Here is a 21,585-nt window from a genome sequence, read left to right as displayed (position 1 = left end):
TTGATCAGTTTGTCATCCACCTGAATTACCTCACTTTGGCTTTTATTAGCAATAGAGTACTCTGTATTGGTGGATTGAGAGCAACCAGTGAGAGCTGTCCCCTTTGGCAACATTTCCTTGTTAATTTGGCTTATTTTAATCACTTTGCCATGCTGGCAGTAGTTATGGAGAGTACTGCTTTGCTGCTTTTGCTGCTGAGAGGAAACTGTGTGGAAGTGCAATCTAAATAGGGCTAGTGGGTGACTGAATCAGATTGGGAGGAGGAACAGGGGATATCAATCTAAGAGTAGTAACGTTAATAACCAAATGTATTTTGATTTTACACCATATAACCATCTTTACCAAATGCTTCAGTTTTTCCTAATGCAGAAGAGATGAGAATTGGATGATCTTACAGTGAAACGTTGCAAGTATTCTTTATTCAGAGAAATGTAGCACCCCTGTGCATCCAGTGTTACAATTATGTAAACAATATAATGGGAAACAGTGAAATTATCCATCTCATACACTTCAATATATGATTGAGCTCAAGGTATGAAAAGAAAAAGCCAAGGAAAGCATAGTCTGCCTGCAGGGATAGTGGCTGCTCAATGGAGATCAGACAAGGTAGCAGGTTATGTGCAGCAAGAGGGAATTTGACTGGAGAGGATGAAATATAGTGCAAAGGAAGAATAATTTCTAGGACAAGTGTGAATATCCCACTGTATTTATAAATCTTAGAACTGAGGAGGAGGTAAAAACAGGAAATTGTTGCTGCTGCATGCAAATACATAAGAAGACTAAAGCTGCCATGCTGACATAAGCAAGTAGGACTATGAAACAAGGCAGAACTTGAAACTATCCTACCTATTAGAAAGTTCCTGTCATAGTTTTGTTAATTGTTATTTATCTGCCACATATATAAGCAGATTGACTGCAGCCTCTCCCTTAGCAAAGCTCCTATCTGTTTTAATCTTGGTCTGAATAGATTGACAAGGATTATTGTGTAAGAACAGTAAATTGAGTTTCATTGACCATTGGAATCAGCATGAAATATAAGAATGTAAGTGATGAGCTTGAGGTCTGTTATTGACTATTTCTTCTCTACTTTCACTTTTGAAATTAATTATCACAGGTGGCTTTTATGATTATTAGTGAAAGTCTTTAAGACCAGTGAATTTTGTTAGAAAAGTTATTCTGAATTTGTTAGAAAAGTTATTCTGATTTCCTGCTTTTATTCCCTTGAAGCATATATATATATAAAGGATTTAGCTCTTACAGTGTTGTAACGCAAATCTTACATGGTAAGTAATCGTGATAGTGCTAACAAGTACTTTCAAATGTGCCAGAGTACTTCAGAGCATCTTTACTGTGTATTATGCCTGTGTTTAGAAGTGATCAAGATGTTAGATAACATTCTAGAGGTTATTTGTGATAATACTAGCCAAGAGAATTTGTGGATATTGATAATATTTTCTTGTCTGTCAAAAAGCAGCCTTTTCTTTTGTGCATCTGCTAATAATTTTGTGTAGAAAAATAATAAAACGTTATAGTTCTGTGTTCAAAGACATAAAACAGCAGCAGGATAAAAGTGAGGAAGAAACCTCGATCTCCATGTCATCTTCTCCGTGACAACATGGAAGGATATTTCATTGCATGAAGTAAACCTTCAAAGGAGGTGATTGCTTCTCATCTAGGGACAGTTCAGAAGTTTTTCACTTAAGTGGAAAACCCTTGTTGCCTAAGGAGGTTTTGGAAATGTCCTCATAAACAGCTGGTAATAACAGTAAGGTGGTGGTATAGCAGCTGTGTACAAGATGTAATCATCTCCATGTGGGATGAGTCAGTCACAAAGTGAAATGGGAAAGAAATGGGAAGGTGGAAGGGTTGACTGTGCTACTGTATCTTGGAGCAGTTGGGCTCTGGTGATCCACAAGCAGGAGAACAGCCCAAATGTAATAGATGAGATAGGGCAGGTGAGAAAGAAAATGTGAAAAGTATTACACACCTCTTAGAGAAAGCTGCATTCCTTAAAAGCTGGGGCTGTCAAAGTGCTGCCTGTCAGTAGATGGTGCTCTTAATATCAGATATTTACTCATGCTGCCCGTGTTTGGCCGTGTTTTCATGTAAAAGGTCTGGTAACATTCTTTAACAGTACATTTCTCTGAATTCTGATGTCTGGGAGATTAGAAAATGGAGTCTTTTGAGGGACTGCCAAAACAAACAAACAAAAAAAAGGTTCCTTTGAAACATCCTCCATCCTTGACTTTTTTCAACGACTTTTGCTTGTGTTTGTATACTGTTTTGAATTTGGACAAATTCAGAAGCTTCCAGCATAAAACCCTTGAACAAACATTGTGGATTGTAGAATATATAGCAGACTAATTTGATTTGGCAAATGACCTGTAAAAAACTGCAATAATGTGGTGTAAAATAAAATTGCAAAGCAGATTTGTCAAGTCATTTGCGATTTTTAAGTTTTCTTTTGCACATTAACTTTGTAGTTTTACCTGCTGTTTCTGGGTAGACAGGATAAGTTTATTTCTAAATGTAATGCTTCTTAGAAAGGACTTAAATGAATCAGTGCACCTGTGATTTTTACCTGGAGTCACTTATGCATCAGTAATTGGAGGGATATAAAAACCTGCATAAAAATGAAGATTTCCTTATTAATGTGATTGGAGTGTTATTGGACCTGTCTGTATATTTTATTACTCAAAAAATATGCCATCTGAAGGAGAAGATGTTAAATGTGTTAATTGTTTAAAAATATCATTTGCCAGAGGCTGCTGTTGAGACAAAAGCCCTGATCTGGGCAGCAGAACAGCATGGCAGACCTAATGGGGAATTTGAGATGTTTGAAGTTACGTGTGTCTTTATGTGGTGGTCTTACAGAATATCAGCTACTTAGCCAAGAGTTAAATTTTGGCTTGTGAGATGAATTTGCCCCTGGAGTGAATCTTGAGAACTGCCTGCTGTTCACTGCCTGAGCTACTGGTCTTTCTGCAAACAGAAACTGAAGGATGAGCATGAATTTTTCATGTAATCTTAAACTGCAATCAAATGGTCCAAGAAAGAGAAGGGAACTGAGTTTCTTTCAGAAATCTAATTAAAATACTTCCAGTTATTATTCAGGGCCAGTTTGTTTTCACCAGCCATTAATTTAGTTATCCCTTCACAGATTTCTCTCCAGAAAAGATATATATATTGTATGCACTCAACACATTACAGCAGATGAATATTGTTCCTTGTTGGGGCCCTCCTCCCCTGCCGGTCCTGGGAGAAGGGTCCCTGGGGGGAGGCACGGGGTTTCCCTGCCCCTGGTCAGCCTCATTCCCCATGGGTTGTTTTGTGTTCCCCTGCGCGGGCAGAAGGACCCTCAGGTCCCGGGATTGAGCAGTTCCTCGGCAGAGCCCCGGCCATGCGGCTGGGGAAATAAACATCTCTGAAACAGCTATCAAGAATCCGTCCATAGATATTTCTTTTCCACGGGCCTCGTTGTCTGATACATTGTGTTACAGTATCTGCACTGTAACAGTTCCTTACTATGCTTAATTTACCTTCTTCTAGCCCTTCTCTCATAATTCATCTCCTTATGACATAAGTTTCTTATACTGAGGCCAGGTGGGCATAATATTTTTATTTAAAACCTCACATTTCTGTGTTGTCACATCCCACAGGAAGATGGTGCTGGGACATTTTGGGCTTATTTGGGCTTTATTTTTTAATGATACCTGGAACTGAAGATGCAAATCTTCACTGGAATTCCTGCCCTGCTTAGCCTCCCTGTAGTGCCTGCTGGATGTTCCTGGGAAAGTCCCATTTTCCTATGTGTGCTGGTTTTAATATAGCAAGAAATCAAACTCCGAGTGAGCCATTCTTCATCCAGAAAAGAGGGGCAAAAAAGGAGAGGCTGTGGGTCTCTTATAACAATTTGCAAAAACCCCAAAGCAATGGAATAAGACATGCACAAAACCAACAGTATTAATAGCAAAAGGGCCTGGCCTTCATGGATCTCAGTGTGGGGGATAAAAGGGCATTGTAATGCTTAAGTTCTTTTTATGGATATAGGACTTCATAAAGATGATAAGTGAATACAGGAGTTCGCTTATTAGGGAGAGAAGACTAGTTTCTCAGAAGTAATTAGCAATAAATTACATTGACATCAGAAGTGCTCTGCTTGTTTTGAAAAATAAGTGATGGATCTGTCTTCTAGATAATTTATGTGAGAAATCTATTATGACCTTCTATACACAGGCATTGCAATGTTCTTGCATGAATCAGATGGTTGGGCCAATCTGACTCTTCTATCAATATCTGCCTTTTTTTTCTCCTGCTTTTGCTGGAAGGCATGTCTTATTGGGGAAGCAAGAGACTGACCTGTCAGGTTCGGCTCAGACCTTTTCTTAGTCATACCTATGTACTATAAAGTTGTCCTCCTCAAAATGTGCTTGGCTTAAGAAAACATAGTTAAGAGTCAACTGGCAAAGATAGCTAGAAAACTTTGATTGCTTCTGGGGGATAAAATGCCTTGGCTGCTGCACCTGCCTTCTGCATATGAATGAGCCTATCCATAAAGACTGAAAGTTGGCATGGAAAGATTGTGCTACTCCTTACAGTGCAAGCACCTTACAATTGGCACATCTGCTGGAAACAAAGGTGCCAAAAATGTGACTCGCTTGGAAGGAGTAACCCTTGTAAGAAAGCAGCTTGTCATTTAATAGGGATTAAGATCCTCTCAGGATGTTGGATGTACATTTGTACAAGGAGAACATCCTTGTACAAATGTACTACTGTTGAGTCACTACTTGCTAAGTAACAGCTTTTATAACTCTTCTCATATAGAAATGCTTCACTGTTTGTGTGTTTAAGATGAAAAAATGAACTTTCCACCTGATACACTGCAGCTATTAAAAAATACACAGCAAGTACTCAAACCCCAGTGCTGAGTATCTTCTCAACAGAATACTGTAATTATAAATGGAAGAAGTGAGGTGTGGTCTGTGCTGCGCAGATTTATTATACCAGGGTAATTCCATTAGTAAATCCCCAAGATAAAAAATAATAAAAATTGCCAGTATCATTAATGACAGCTCCCCAGAGAAAGGTAATACCGCCTCGGCAAAAGCAGTATTATGACATTGATGTGTATTTCTTTAAAAAGCATGTCACCAAAAACCACCTAACCCCCAATGACACTCTAAAGTACATGTTTCTGAGGTAAGGCTTAGCCTGTACTTGAACAATCTTTTGATTAGAATACCCTGACCAATTAGAAGCATAGGAATACTTGTTCTGCTACCAGTATTACCTGAAATCTCTGGAAAGACTAGAGTACTGCTCTGTACAACCTTTTTTTTTTCCCATTAAAGACCTAATTGTATTGTAGTTTAATCCCTAGTAAAGAAAAATAATTTTTATAAGCTTTAGAAAATTCTGCTATTAATCTACATATCATAATTTTTACTTGCCACATTTCAGTTCATAGCCATGTTAATATGGATAATGTGAATATGAAGTAAGTACATTTAAAACTGTCAGGCTCCTGTCTAGTTCTTCTTGTTTCAGGGCAGCTTGTTTTGTGATTTGTACTGCTAACAACTGGTAATTGAGCTGTACTTGAAAGGATACAGTTAAGTGACTGAAGAACTGTAGATAAGGTATCATCAAATACATGTCCTTATGAGTCAGATGCAATCTCATGATTTGGAAAACAAATACAGGCCGACCAGCATCCTTTAACTCTTTTTACTGAATTTGCAAGTGTAAATTCAAGAATTTGTTCTGTCCTTCAGATCTTTACATTTTTAGCTCTTGGTTTTAGCTGCTTATTTTTCTATAAGTAAAGGGCAACAAGATTTTAATGTATTATTTCTAATTTTGTGCAAATTGAACATTTTTCCAGTTCAGTTTGGAGAGTGGATTTTGTTGCTCTACAGGCTGTATTTTAGGTAATAAATTCTTCTGTGTGATCATTGTTAAATAAGTATGTGAGAAATTCCAAGAAAATCAGTGTACCTACTTATATACCTGTTTTGTATTTATTTTAATGGAATTCCTGATAAGCAGTGTTGGTTTAGTTCAACTGTAGATGTTGCTGCCTAAGCTGTAACTTGCAGAGATGCTGGAATTGGTTTAAAAAAAAAGAAGTGGGAATGGAGACTCATTTGTAATTGTCAGTTTTGTAGTACAGGTAGGTTTTGGGTGTCGTTATTTCTTTTAATTTTTATTTTCATCTAGACACGGAGAAAATATTTTTTACAAATACTGAACTTCCTCAGAATTGGAATTTCAGCTGCTGTAACAGTATTTCTGAGTTCAGGAGAATCTGTTAAGAAACAGGGAGCTACATTTCATCACCATCTTAGTTATTACATATTCCTGTTTGCTTTCCTGTATGTACCTGAATGGATATGAACTTACAGCTTCCACCAAGATGGGGCACTCTCCTGTGGCTGCTCTGTGTCTGAGCAGAATATTCTGTGATGAAAACTTATGCCATGAATCTTCTTCACAGTGGGTGCAGTACTTAGTCCTCGAGACAGGGTAAAAAACGAGCTAACCTGCAAGTTGCATGTGCCATGTCAAGGATGAATGTCTCAAATTTTTATTTTTGCTGAGGTGGATGGTTAAGTGCAGTAAAAAACGTGTGCTAGTAGTAAATCTTACTTAATTACTTGTTGTAAATTACCATTAATCCAGCACCATTCTGTTTCTTCTTTGGCTGAAGAGTGGTAGCAAGCAGGATAGAGAAGGGCAAGGAGGGACCTTTTCATAGCTGGACAAGGCAGGTTAGTAGGGCACGTGCTGTGTAAGCAGAAATTGTCTGTTCTCCAGATCTATGCAGGATACAGAGTAGGTTTCTCTTTGTAAAAAAAGAAGGATTTGTATTTACTTGTGAAGACAGTAATCTGTGATATAAGATAGTGGTGGTCAGAGCCAGATTTGGACAGGTTTGAATTGTCTCTGGTAGAGAAGGGGAATCTGAGCCACATCAATAAAGAAATATCAAACAACTGACATACCTTGTGAGGTAGCCACTCTCACCCCAATAGAGCAGCTCTTCCTCTCTTTGTTTTCTCAGCAAATATCCAAAAGCAAATATTTAATTTTTGGACTGGAAGGAATCCATTGTGGTGAGTGAAATGGATCTTAAATTTGGCAAGATTAAAAATACAGTTTCTTTACATGAAGTGGATTTTAAAACATTATATGCTTTGATTTGGATTTGGAGGTCAAAACCTAAAATTGATGGTGCTCCTGGTCCTACTTGTGATTTTATTTTTGGCCTGTGTGTCCCAGTTGTGGCTTTCAGGATTTTTGATAGCAATTAGAATGATGTTAGGCAAGGCTCTTGACAATTCTGAGGAGTGCTCTGTATTCTCCTTTTTCATTCTGACATTTCAGTTGTTCACAGTTTGCTGATAGTGCCACTGCCATTTATATCGACACCTGCATCTGCCAGTCATGATTCTTGCTTTCAGAGTGGGATATTTCATGGAACGAAAGAACTCTCATGGGAGACATGTCACCTTATTTATCTTTGCTTGTTGTTTGGTTCTGTCTTTATCCTGATCAGGATAAATTTCACATGAATCTCATTATATTTTATAATTTGTTTCTCCTCCCCTCCTACCCCTCCCCCCCCCCCCCCCCCCCTTGCAGTCTGTTTGTAACACACCAGTACCTGTGGCACTGGTACAGAAGGTGCTGGATTGGGTCAGTCCTGGTGTTGCTTGAAGGCCAGGTAAAGCCTCTGTCTTTGTTTAGTCTTTGAACAACTGGTGGCGCTACACTGATTGGGACCCTGGGGTAGAAGTTTTTGCTTATGCAGAGCTGCCTTTAAACACTGCCAGAACATTGTCTTGGCAGGGACAGCCCTTTATAGTCCACTGGAGGCAATGAAAAGCAACCGGTGACTGACTTGGACCTCGGTGGTGTGAAAAGATGAAGAGACTCAGGGAGAGACAGGAGGCAGTGAACCTCTGCTGCTAATGTAGGAGGGAGGCCCTGTAGCAGGAGCATTTGTTCCTCTCCTTTTCCTCCAGGAAGAGGAAGGATAGGAACAGAAAATCTGCTTAACAGGAATTTTTTCACTTCTCTCATACCTGCCATGACTTCCCTGCCTCTCCAGTCTTTGCCCTACCTGGTTCTTTCTGAAGAGGGCTGTCTTAGTCCTGTTCACCGAGTGCTCAGAGGCCTGAGCTGGTGCTGCCTCAGTGTCCTCATCTTCTTCTCCAACTTCCTTCTTTCCCCTCCAGTGCCCAAAGACTGTCCCCATCTGTTCAGTGGCTCGATTTCTGATCCATTTCAAGTTTTAAACATTCAATCTTTCATCAGCAATCTTTTTAACATTCAATCTTACAAAAGATAAGCTGTCTTACAGTATTTTCCTTGTTTGTTTTGTAATAAACACTTTTTCTTTGGTTTGTTGTTTCATCTTTTCTTAGTATTAAAATTCTCAACAGCACAGATGGGAACCCAGTACAATGGAGGTTCCAGTGTTTTCATGGCATGTCTCCTCATTACTGTAATTTTCTTCTGTCTTTGCTGGAAAAATCTATAAGTATAAACTATCTAAGTACCTGAGAAAATTTATTTATAAACAAAAATGTGCCCTTTCCAGATTTTTCAATATCTTGAGATAACACATTCACAAGTCTGGTTCTTTTTTTTTTTTCCAGAACATGAAGCCACATTTTTGTTAGCCATTGATTCTGATTTCTGTATAAGCAGTTTAATGTTGGAGAAGTAATTTGGAATATATGAGAGATTCTCATTTTCTCATCTTTAGAAATATAACTCCGGCATGTTTTAAAAAAATCATGCTTTTGAAATTCTTACTTGGCATTGCTGCTCCTCCTGCTTCTTGTCATAAAATGATGAAGATGATGCTGTTAGTCTTGTTTCCAGAGCAGCCTGAAAGATTTCATAACTTAGATGGCTCCTGGAGCTGTGTAGTTAAGTTCTCTGCTTTATGTATCTGTGTCAGATACACATAAAATTTTATTTTTCTAATTTTTAAATATATCATTGACCATTTATAGTTTGCTTGCAGAAGGCATTATGTTTTGATTTAAGAAATATTTCATTCTCAACTTAATGTGTGAATCAATCCCATTACTTTCTTTCCAGTCTCTTTCTCTGAGCATAGACATGTCAATGGTTTTCTGACTCATTTTAATGTTTCCTGCCCCAGCTGACTCTCTCTTATTCTTGTGACAGCCACCCGACTGCTCTCTCTCTGTCCCTACTAGGTGGCAATGACCTTACTGCTTCTTTTCTTTGCTCTTCTCATATTGCCCCTTGCAACTATGAGCCCCCTTTTCCCTTAAACTGCCTATCTGGGTTAACATAATGGTTCCATATTGAGTAGTTGTACCCACCTCTACTCCATTGGAAGATTTTTGTGTCTGAAGCACAGCTGAAAGAAGCCACACTGCTGGTCTAATAAATGGTGGAGCTTCTCCTTGTAGCCTTGCCTTGCTTGTGTTCAGTCCTGTTTTCAGCTGGAATAGACTTGGTTTTCTTCTTAGTCACTGGTACAGTGCTGTATTTTGGATTCAGTAAGGATAATGTTGGTAACACATGGATGTTTTGGTTGTTGCTAAGCTGTGCTTGCCCTGAATCAAGGACTTTTCAGTGTCTCATGCTTTGCCTGTGAGAAGCTGTACCAGAGCTGGGAGGGAGCATGGCCAGGACATGACCTGAACTGACCAAAGGGATATTCCATACTACAGGATGTCACTTTTAGTATGAAAACTCGGGTGGGTGTTGGCCAGTGTGCTGGTCTCATTTGGGGTAGAGTTAATTTTTGTCACAGTGGCTAGTACAGGGCTATGTTTTGGATTTGTGCTGAACCCAAAGTTGATTGATACAGAGATGTTTTTGTTACTGCTGAGCAGGGCTTGCACAGAGCCAAGGCCTTTTCTGCTTTTCATACCACCACACTGGTGAGGAAATTGGGGCTGCCTGGGAGGCTGGGAAGAGACACAGCCAGGACAGGTGACCCAAACTGACCTAAGGGAAATTCCAGACCATATGACATCACGGTCAGGATATAAAGTGGGGGGAAGAAGGGACCAAGGAGGATGTTTGGAGTGATGGTGTTTGTCTTCCCAAGTCACTGTTACATGTGATGGAGCCCTGCTTTCCTGGAGATGGCTGAACACCTGCCTGCTTGTGGGAAGCAGTGAATTAATTCCTTGTTTTATTTTGCTTGTGTGGCTTTTGCTTTCCCTATTAAACTGTCTTTATCTCAACCCATGAGTGTTCTGGCTTTTACCCTTCTATTCTCTCCCTGACCCCGCTAGCGGGAAGGGGAGGGAGCGGCTGCCTGGGGCTTGGCTGCTGGCTGGGGTTAAAGCACAACAGCCAGAAGGGACCAATACTGGGGATGGGCTGGGTATCGCTGAGCAAGTGGTGAGCAATTGTATTGCGCATCACTTGTTCTATGGGGGTTTATTTCTTTCTCCTCTTCCTTTAAATCGCTATTATTATTATTATCATCATCATTATGATCATTGTTGCTATTAACATTAGTGTTACTATAATTTACTTTGTTTCACTTACTAAACTCTTATAATCAGCCCATGAGTTTAGCTTTTTTTATCTGATTCTTCTCCCCATCCCACTGGGGGAGCAAGTGAGTGAGCAGCTGTGTGGTATTTACTTGCTGGCAGAATCTAAACCGTGACAGTTCTTTGACTAGCACAGCTGTAATAAAATTGGTTTTGCTTTGTCTTTTTCTAGCTAAACTGAAAACCCCAGAGCAGAGTCTCTGAAGATGTATATCGGAGCAGAATCTGCCTTAATTCTTTCAGCAGTGCCTTTTTTATCCATCTGTTTCATACAAGAAACTGCAGGGCCTGACTTTGGGTAAATTTGAATGTAAATGTGCATTGACTATGCATGTATGTCAGGATCAGTATGTTGGCAAACCGGATGTTACAAATAGTATGAGACAGCCTTCTTCTGGCAAACCTGCAGCCCTGTTTGACTGAGCACCCTCATCTCCACAATCCCTGGATTTTGTAATCTGAGCAGGTTTGTAAATACACAAAATGTTAAGAGTTGGACAAGCACTTTTAAATAGCTTATGTCAAAGTATGTAATGTAGTTTAAATGATGAGACTGAGTCCTTCATCACTCAAAAATACAGAAGCCCTTTCTTTCTGAAGTAAAATATGATAAATAAAAACAAAGGAATTCTGGTGAATAAATTGATGTTCAAAGTTGGCAGGCTTGGTAAATTGCACCTGGAAGGCTGAAGAGATAACTTGTCCATCATTGCTTAGGAAGAGCAGGGCTTGGTTGCTAATGCTACTCTGAACACTGAAATACACTCTCTAGTAATGCACAGGCTGTAAGTTTGATTTGTTTATTTATTTTATTCTTGAGTTGGTGATGTTGAGTACTATGTTCTCTGCACCATGGAACAAAGCGTGAAATTTTGTCATGTAGTAAATATGTTTGTTTTTTCTTCTTCTTGGGAGTCATTTTATATTTTGAGATATGCCTAGCAAAAACTGGAGTTGGGCAATTTAGAAGAAAAACATTGTCAGTTTTCACAAAATCCTGAAGAAACAGGTTTTCCTTCACTTTTATTCTCATTAGATCTGTATCTGGCACAAGAGATGGCATAGCATTTGGCAAGATTAAAACTATTAAAAAGTTGCCAGCAAAGGGTGATCCTAGGATGAGTTTATGTCAGGAAAATTAAAAGAAAGGCCAGAACAAAGGGTATTTTTTAATACATTCTTTTATTTTAATCAGCATGGGCCTATTCTTTGACTAAGCTGATAAACAGAAATAAAGTAAAGCATAGTATGTTTTTCACCTGTCTAGGTAGTTTATAGGTAGTTAATGGCAGGGGTGTCTTTTAGTAGGTATGTTTATGGTAAAGTTAATTTTCTTTGGTTTACTGGAAGGCTTTTTGTATGAGATCTTGCCTTCAGAGCAGGGAAGAAACTAAGAAATGAATTTTGTGGGAGGGAAGGATATTTTTAAGAGCCTTTCATTTGGAGCATCTGGTTAGAAATATTTTGGGTATGATGTTCCAAAAATGAAAGCAAAGACATACTTCTATAGCCATTGCTTTAAACCCCCTTTATTCCTCTAACTCATGAAGTCCTCATGAATTAGAAAACTAAACCTAACATTTGAAGTTGTCAATGTAAAAATGTCCTCTTTGGACTGCAATTATAAGTTTAAATGTTTCTATCAGATTCCAAACATTGGACAGTAAGAAGTCAGCATGTATGTTTGCTATGCAGTGATCTGTATATTGCATGGCATAGAAGCTCCATTTGAAACCATCTTTCAGTTCTGTAGGCACAGAGGGATGTGTTAAATTTGTACTGTAATTGTTAATAAACTTGTACTTCAGATATGTAACATGATGGTGCTTAAACCTTTTAAGAGGACAATAGTTGCTGAACTGAAAAGAGCAGCCTCTTGGTTTAAGCAAACATTGGCACTACTTGTGTACTTTCAGCTAGGAATAAATATATTGTAAGTCTATAGCTAGCTGTATGTATCTGTATACAAATATTTTGTCATTTAAGTATTTTTGTGATGTACAAGAAAAACCATTAACTGTTTTTCAAGGCCTGACAGACTTTTCTCTAGTCTTCAAAAATTCCAATGCAATAAAAAAAATCTTTAAGCAGTAACACATATAAAGATAGACAGTGAAGTCTTGAGCCTGTTGTTCAAGGGATTTCTGCAGAATCACAGAGACTTCTTGTGTCACGTGGATATTTTCACGTTTATTTCTTTGATGTAATTTGAGAAGGACACGCATTTATATATGCATGTAACAAAAAATCATCTAGCTGATTCCATAGTATTGGACTCTTCATTGAAATTCAGTTTTTTCTTTGACTCAAAATAGCAGTAACAAGAAGGGCAGAGAAGTTCAGAGAGGGCCCTTTGATCTTTTGAGTTGCATGAGGAACTGTGAGTTACAGGGCACTTGCTCTCCCTACAGAGGTTGCCCTTTCTCCAGACCTGTGCTGGATCCTGTGTGTGTAGAAGAGGGATGAGCTGCTCAGAAGGGGGGTAGTGGTAGGGCAAGTGCTGCGCTGGGTTTTGTAAACCTTCAACACCTCTGCAAGTTTCTTTTTCTATGGAGACCAAGTCTGTCAATTAAGCTTCTGTATCTTGATGGGTAGCAGCAAAGATGAGCCTGATTCTTTGTGGTGGTTTTGTGCATTACTGTGATACCTGTAAATATGGATGATGCCTATTAGTGTGTTTGAAACAGGATTCATGTTTCTGATGAGTGTATTTTTATTCAAATCAAAAAAGGCTGAGCTAGGGGATGTGCATTGTATTATATATTCAACCATAATTTTCCTGCTGTTTATTTAACTTCTGCAAGGCAATATAAAAGAGGTGGGGACAACTGGACATGAGAAATTCAAGACACATATGCCTGCTGGATTTTTAGGTCTGCCATATTCCCTGGCCCTAACTTACTGTCTTTTCATGACATACTTCATGGACCAATAGGACATGCAAAGCACTGGCTTAAAACTGCTTTGGTCTTTAGGGCTTCTAATGAAAAATTGCAAAGTAACTTTGTAAAGGTCTGTCTGACAAAAGGCATCTGAGTAAGTACTGGGATAAACCCTGGCTAGTGACATTGAGGGAGTCTGCCATGAGTCCTAACGGAGAAGATGGGTTGAGACATTCCCCTTCACCTCAAATTTCTGCAGAGAAACTTCTGTTGAAACTTACACCACCAGGGAGCTGGAGGACAGTATTCTGCATGCATAGCATTGAAACAGACACTTGGATTTTATTCCCTAGATTCATTCTTTGGCAAAATATGAAGTAAGTGTATACACTGATGTTCACACCCACTTATATCAGCAGTGTCCAGTGTGAAACATTTACTGTTGGTAATAACGGCCCATATGTTTAAAGTTTCCTTAGTCTTCTGGGCAGACTGTGTTGCAAAAAAAAAATTAAATCACTTTCAATATATTTTTTTTGGGGTTTTGCCTACAAGAGGTTTTAAATCCCTGCAGTTCAGGTAGCTTAGAACTCAGCATTCTTATACTATTTTAAAAAGTGTATATGCAAAAGTGGTTTGATTAAATTAAATGTAACTTTATACATACAATAACACAATCAATTTATGAGTATTTTATTTATAAACTGCTAATCTACTATAAAACTGAATTCTAAGGAAAGTACTGAACAGTATTCTTTTTAAAAATTATTTTTCATTTATAAAGGATCAACTTTTTTAAGTGAGAGTCCTACTTATTTCATGTAAAGGTGATTGTAGGAAAGTTAAAGGTGAAAAGGAAGCAGAAAAACTATAGCTGCTTGTAAACATCATTCAAATTAGGAATTTTGTCAGCTGAAATGCTCAGTATCAATCAATATCACCAGCTCTGCATCCATTGGTGTGTAGTCTCCTTTTCCCAGGCAAAACCAGTCTTCAGGCTTGTTGGTACTAAAGGCCTTTGTTGCAAGATCTTTTGTAATTGTAGTTGAGGACCATGCCTGGCCTGAGGGTACTCCTGGCCTTCCGTGATTATATCCAAACTGGGACACAAATGTATTATCTCTCTCATGAGTTTGAAGTCTTCCAAGCATGCATCTGTTACCCTTTGTCTGTAGTCAGTTGGTCACTCTTAAAACGAATTATTCAACTGCAGTATGGTTCTGTGATGCAGGGAATATGCATACCATTGATGGAAAATAATGTTAAAGAACCTTTCACTGTGTGTGATTCCTGTGTGATATATTTGAACAGTGGGGCATGTGTATGTAATGTGCTGGCTATTACTGGACATCTGTCAGAGCAGCTCCTGTTTTGCATTTAGTATTTTAATATCATATATAGATGTCACGGATTAGTATTTCTGAAATTTGTGTGCAGACTAAACATCATTTCTGTTCTTCATTCTGCGTTCCTAGTCTGGGACTGTGAAGCTGACCAAGCCTGTGGCGTTATGGACCCAGCAGGATGTCTGCAAATGGCTGAAGAAACATTGCCCTAATCAGTATCAAATCTACAGTGAGTCATTCAAACAACATGACATAACTGGTAAAGTATGCACTATCAGAAATATTTTACTTACTTAAAATGTGGCGAATTGTTTTACTTTGCTGTTAATAGACTGTGACTGTGCACTGAGGGCTTTTTGTTGATTGTATGACTAGAGAGTTGCAAGGTTTAGAGCAGAGGGAGTATTTCAGCTTTCATGGGATGTGGTAAGTGATAACCTCATTTCTTTAAAAGACGATTTCAGATAGTTCAAGGTCAATATAAAAAGGAAAGAACCTAGTCTGTATGTACGTAAAGGCCTCAGCCTGTTCATTCCAAATAAAAAAACCCAAAACCCAACCAATTAAGAAACATCCTATGAGGAAAATGTAATTTATGTAAATTTTCTTTTTCATTGAGGTGTTTGACCTTGAATTCATATTCTTTTTTTGTGCCTCTCCCCACTCTTTTTTTTTTTTTTTTTTTAATAATCTTAGTGTCCTTAACATGTAGGATGGGAAGTGATCCCAACTGAGTCCCTCCCTTAGCCTGAAGCAGGATCAGTACAGCGAGTTCATTTCTGATGGATGTTTGTCTAACTTTATTCTGGAAAACTTGCAATGTAGCAGATTTTTGCATCTCTCTATTCCAGTATTTTATGGTTCTTAAAGTTGGTATTTTCCTAGGATCAATCTAAACTATTATTTCCAGCCAACCAAACTGGTTTCTGTCCCAAATGTGGCTTGAGTACAACCAACCACTCTTTCTTACAGTCTTTCCTTAACTGTGTAGGGTGCTTCTCAGTTGCACATACTTTCCTTGCCTCGTCTAAAAAATATTTTTGTTCTATCATGGTTACTTCCCAAATACACACAGAACCTCCAAACCTTCAAATCTGGGTCTCTTTTCTTAAAAGAATATATTGAAAGCAAAATGGTATTGTTTTCTTATTTACTTTAGAAGTTGATATTGATTCTGTTATCTGTGTGACTTGTTAACTCCTACTCAGTTTGCGGTAGTTGTCTTTTGGCTGATCACTTTGAATTGACATGAGTTTAGCAAATATAACTTGGGAGTTAAATAGCATTTTTGCCCATATACCAAACAGTAATTAATCTGTAAAAAGTTTAATCTGGAACACTGATTTGTTCTCTGCAGTGGTGGTTTACAAAACTGGAAATTGGAATTCAGCCATCTAAAGTTAAGCAGGGATTTGAGTTTCAGTCTTAACAATAATGCGTTGTTAACGAATGTGTGTTTCAGTCAGTATCTGATCATGTAAACGTGTACTTGTGTTGCTTCCAATTTTACCTTCATTTCTGTTGCTATTTTCTGTCTGATAATACATGAATGATTCCAAACATGGCAAACTACCCATATATGTTTACTATGTAGCCATGAGTACACATACACACGTGAGAGGTGGTTTGTATTGGTTTTACAAGTGTTAAGGTTTAGTACATAACCATTGTGCCCATTTCCTCAGTCACCATCTGCTGAATGCAGTCTGTAGGAATGTAGCCTGTGTCTCCACCCATGTGTACAGAGCTGACTGCATCCAGAGCACTACCAGAAGAAAATGAAGCTATTTTAAAATATTTTCTAGTACTGCTTTACTATATTCTCCTTCTAGAATTGAGGCACTGTGAGATGAAGTTGAAAGGAAGACATTTTCATTTCAACACAAACACAGATGGAAACCTTGTAGTTTCATTGCTGATGTGCAAAACGTTGAACTTTATAGACCTCTATGGAAAAGAAGAATCGAGATCAATCTTTCTTACTTTACACAAAAGAGGTATAGGGGAAATATTGGTATGAGTGTTAGAAAGTAAATCTGCAGGAAAGAAAAGAACTTCAGTAAATACCAAAGAAGAAAGACAATCAATGTCTGTACAGATTTTATAAAAGTATATTGTGAGAATACTGCAAGTGGAATTATTAACTCAGGAGGATATTTCCAGTGCTGTTGATCCCCATGATGCTGATTATTTGAAATCTAATAAAGGGAGAAAACAGTGGATTTGTGGCTCAGAAAAAGCAGAGCATGGAAGGAGAAGGGAAACTAGTGTGAAGATGAAGCCAGGGTAGTGTATCTATTCCCAGATATGGCTGTGGAAAACAGATGTGATTGTTGAAAATTTCTCAGGAATTAATGTGAATTTACAGGCTTTTTTGACATGGAAAAATATGATGGAAAATATCTTAAAGAAGCTTGTTCAGCTGGGAAGGCCGAGGCTCTTGCACCCCACTCAGACAGGCTGACTGGCTGGGAAGCAGCACTGGTGGGGAGGATCTTAATAGTCAGGAAGATGAAATGAGCCAGTGTTGTGCCTTTCAGCAAAGAATGCTGGCACTATTAACAGGAACATAGTAACCTGATCAAGATTAGTTATTATTTCCTTTACTCTGTACTTCTTAGACTACAGTTGTTAGATCTCCAGTGCAAGTTAAGGTGAAGGCCACAAAGATGCTGAGGGCTGGAGCTCTTGCCCCGTGACAGTGGATTGAAGGAGCTGGGCATGTTCAGTCTGGGGAAGAGGCAGCTTGTTGGGGTGGGGTGAGGGCACTAGCAGCAGCCCCCACTATGCAGAAGGAGGTCATCAAAAAGATGGAACCTGACCCTTTGCAGTGATGTATGAGACAGCAGGCTGAGGCTGAATATAAGGAGAAACTTTTTTCCCCAGTGAGAACTTTTGAGCATTGGAATGGGTCGCTCAGTTTCTGTTCTGGGAAGGTTTCAAGCCCCAGATAGATAAAACCTTGAGAAACCCGATCTCATCTCATAGCTGACCTTATTTTAAGCAGGAAGTTGGGCTAGAAGTCTTCTGGTGTCCCTTCCAATCAAATTCTTCTGTGGTCCTATGATTTGCTGAGTACTTACTGAATACCTCAGAACCAGCCAGTGAAATGCATTTTGCGGCCAGTAAGGGGAATTAAATATGGAAAAGTCTAATAAGAAACTGGGAGATTTTTTAGTAAGTAAAATCCTTGGATTTGGGGAGTGGAGCATGTGGTTGACTTATTCAGCAACAGGTGAGAAGTGTTTTTAAGGTGTTGGACTGTCGTGGTTTGATGCTGGTTAGGAGCCAAGCTCCATGAAATCTATTTATTTACTTCTCTCTGCTATAGTTAAGCAAAGAAGGGGAAATTAAAATTTCTTTTTCATAAGGTGAAATAAGGATTATTGAGGAAAACAGAAAAACTTCAAGGCAAAGCAGGTCCACACTTGAACAGCTACAGTATAAAGAAGATTTACTCCTAACAGAATTAAAAGTAAAAAGAAATAATAAGAAATTAAAGCAAACTCTGACTTTCCTCTTCCAGTACCTCCTTTTTTCTACCAACCCGCACAAGGGAAAACAAACATGAAGTTTGGTCAGTGTTTCATTTCTTAAGAATCTTTATGTTTAAAGAAAAGAGTTTCTTCTGCTGTGCTGTGGGATTCTTCACAAAGCAACAGTCCACCCGAATCTTCTGCAGTGAAAAAAAAAATACCCCTCCCATGAATCTTACAGTCTTCCCACACTGTCATCATGGGTCATAATAGCCATAGGGTTTTTAGTCTTTTAAGGATGAGCTATTCCAACCTGAAAGCAAAGGCTCTCTTCTTCAATCTTTAAAAGCCTTTCACAACATTTATGGGCTCTGGCGTTGAGCACTTTTTCACGAGCTGCGTGTGGATTTCTGCATCCCCCCATGTACCTCATCTTATAAATTATAGGGAAAACAAATTACTGTATTGTAGTCCAAGTCCTCACCACAGCTTGCAAGGAGAATTTCAGCTCCGGGCGCTGGAAGTGCCTACATTCTCCTTCCCTTCCCCCACACTGACCTTGGCGCCGCCATGTTGGCTTCGTCTCACATCTCACTTTTCCTTTCTCTCTGACCTGGAAGAAAGTTAGTGCCTGTTAAGTTGTGGCTAAGAAGTTGATCTTGTCTCTTGTCTGGGCTCCGCGCTGAGGAAGACTCGCCATGTCTCTTGTTGTCGGCTGCATGATGTTTTTGCTCGGTTCGACGTGAGTCGTGCCAGCCGCGGGGAGGCCCCGCCGGCCCTGCCGCCCCTCAGATCCATCTCGGCCGCGCGGTCCGGGCTCCGTTGGAGGTTTTCCGGCCGTGCGGCTGCTCCCGGCTCCGGGCTGTCTTTCCCGGCGACTCGGCCCCACGCTGCTGCGGCGGGGGGGGGGGGGGGGGGGGCCCTTCCTCACCGCCCCTCAGCAGGAAGCGGGAACAAAAGGAAACTTCTCGAGCTTGTGCTTCCTTTAAATATGTAAATTGAAGAGGCGGTACCAGCTTTTTCACTGGTCTAGCAACCTGTCCATTGAACTAAGTTTAAACTACCACATGGACCCAGAGACAGGACGGAAAGAACTGGAAGGAGTAATACTGAGCAAGATATAAGGGCACCTGACAGGAATTAGCAGTGATGGGAAAAATAAGAAAATGGAGGAACAAAAATTACAGTGGCCTGTACAACAAAGAAAGAAATGCCATGGTAGGGTCATGTTACTGGGGGCTCTACAACGGGTGTTGGTGTTTACACCAGTAGGAGACATAAAAAGTTGTATTGACCTGCCAGTTTTTCCCACTCATTTTATACTGGTCTATTCCTGGAGATAAACCTGAGAAATAGACCTTGTTCTGTGTGTATTTATGGCTTTGAATTTACTGGGCAGCAATACTTTCAGATGACTGGGGAGTTCCAGAGAGATGAGTTCTTTGATGGCCTTATTCTGTACCATTGAAGCAAATGAAGATTTTTCCAATGTCTCAGCATTAGCAGAACAAGACTGGGCAAAGAATGACTAAGGAGTAACCATTTTGGGGCAAATGGTCCGTTGACAAAGTAACACAGCAGATGTTTAAGTAATTATTTATGAATGTATGATTTAGAGGGAGGAAGGGAGGCAGGAAGGCAGGCAGAAAGGTGGGAAGGCGGGAAGGAAGGAAAGTGGGAAGGAGGGAAGGCAGGCAGGAAGAAAGGAAGGAAACCCTGCTTCATGTTTTGTTTTTACACCGTGTTCCCCAGTGTTAGTGCATGTCTTCAGAGCAAGAGGTTTCAATGCTATGATCATTAAACAAACCTCATTCTGTCAAAGTAATACCCAAGAGGTACCTTGGTCCAATTGAAGGAATTTGATAGGAGGTACTTGAAAAGACTCAAGCCTTTTTAAATTAAACTTTTAAGGAAAGGAACAGGACTCAAGAAAACCTCATTTTAGTTTTAGAAGGGACCAGAACTTCTGAATATTAATTAAATATTCAGCACCTTGGGAAATGAAATATGAACTGCTACTGAAAACCTGCTGCAAATAGTCTTAAAATCTGACTAATTCTATATAATCTAAAGATGCTTGCATTAAATAAGCTTTATTGACATATTTTTCTGAAATTCATACAAAATCATGCTTTTAAAATCAGCATTGAATAATTTTTTTCACTTCAGTAATGTATTTGTAGATGTTAGGGTTTGTCATATCCAATGAAATGCTAAGTTATTTAGCATATTGGTGAAGGGATAGTCTCATGGTTTAAGATACTACACTGGAATTTTGAGATATTTTGTCTCTGTTTCAGTTTACTCTGGAAATACACTGGAAGTTTACTTTGGAAGCACACTGAATCCTCAGGGTCTAAGTTTCTCTCTCACTACACAGAGAAAGGGTTTTTTTTTTTTAAATTGAAGTGTTGCGAGATATCTTTCAATTTTTAGAACATATATAATTTAATTCTGCCCTTTGTTTCATGGACCTCAGGTGAGTTTTGTGGTGAAACCAGCACAGTGGCTTGGGGATGAAAGGTATGTGGTGGAGTGCAGAGTCCTGTGTTTCATTCCTGGCTCCAGGGCAGGAAGGGTGACTAAAACCAGGTGGGTTTATTCACTGTGGTGAGAACTCCTGAACATGTTCATCCTTTGCCATATGTTTGGTTGATGTACAACAGAGATAAAGATTCCAGTGTTGTTAAATGTGTTGTAATATGTGTATAAAAGATACTGTTTGAGTGAGCTGAGCCTTCCTATTAACAGGTCTGTTTCATTTGGAACAACTTTTGCCCACTTCCTGACCCTTCCCTTGGCAAGTGATTCCAACGTTATCTTTCATCCTTCCGTTATTGATGAGTATTACACTGACTCAAAATATTTCTCATGCCAGTGATATAACACACCTAATGTGAGGCCTGATGCAAGAAGCAAAATGAGGTTTTCTGTAAAGTAGCCTTTGTAGCTGTTCCCCAACTGCTTCCCGACACCTGTCCCTCAAGAGTTTTCTCACAAATCCTACTGTAGTTACATTAGAGAAGACTACATAAACCGGCACCTTTTTTTAGATTATTTTATTGGACATTGTTTTATTGTCCCTTATAAATTGGTCACAGCCTACCCTCTAGGTTGTTACTGGTAGAGGCATGTTTGTGGTCAGCTGTAGGATTGAGATCAAGCAAAGAAGGTCCTGGGTCAGGGCAACGTGTTGTAGGAAAAGTACTTAAGCCTCCTTTAAAACATTATTTAAGTTTTGATTACCACATTTTTCTTTGCTTGGTTCCAAACTGTAGCAGGTTTTGAGCATTCTTCAGCACTGTCATATATCTCAGAGAGC

General features: G+C 39.2%; 1 protein-coding gene across 2 annotated transcripts in view; it reads left to right on the top strand.

The window, feature by feature from the left end:
- Positions 1 to 21,585, top strand: part of SAMD12 (sterile alpha motif domain containing 12) — a 181,247-nt gene that overhangs the window by 30,987 nt on the left and 128,675 nt on the right. Inside the window, exon 3 of one of the 2 annotated variants that reach the window (XM_082286916.1) lies at positions 14,917 to 15,016. In XM_082286916.1, coding sequence (XP_082143042.1) covers positions 14,917 to 15,016 — 100 coding nt within the window. Of the gene's footprint in view, positions 1 to 14,916; positions 15,047 to 21,585 lie in introns of both variants that reach the window. The other variant, XM_082286915.1, reaches the window with a different exon arrangement.

This window comes from Coloeus monedula, assembly GCF_965178545.1.
Source record: "Coloeus monedula genome assembly, chromosome: 1".
Classification (NCBI taxonomy): domain Eukaryota; kingdom Metazoa; phylum Chordata; class Aves; order Passeriformes; family Corvidae; genus Coloeus; species Coloeus monedula.
Note: the sequence above shows the minus strand (reverse complement) of the source record. Positions and strands in the feature narration are given on the sequence as shown.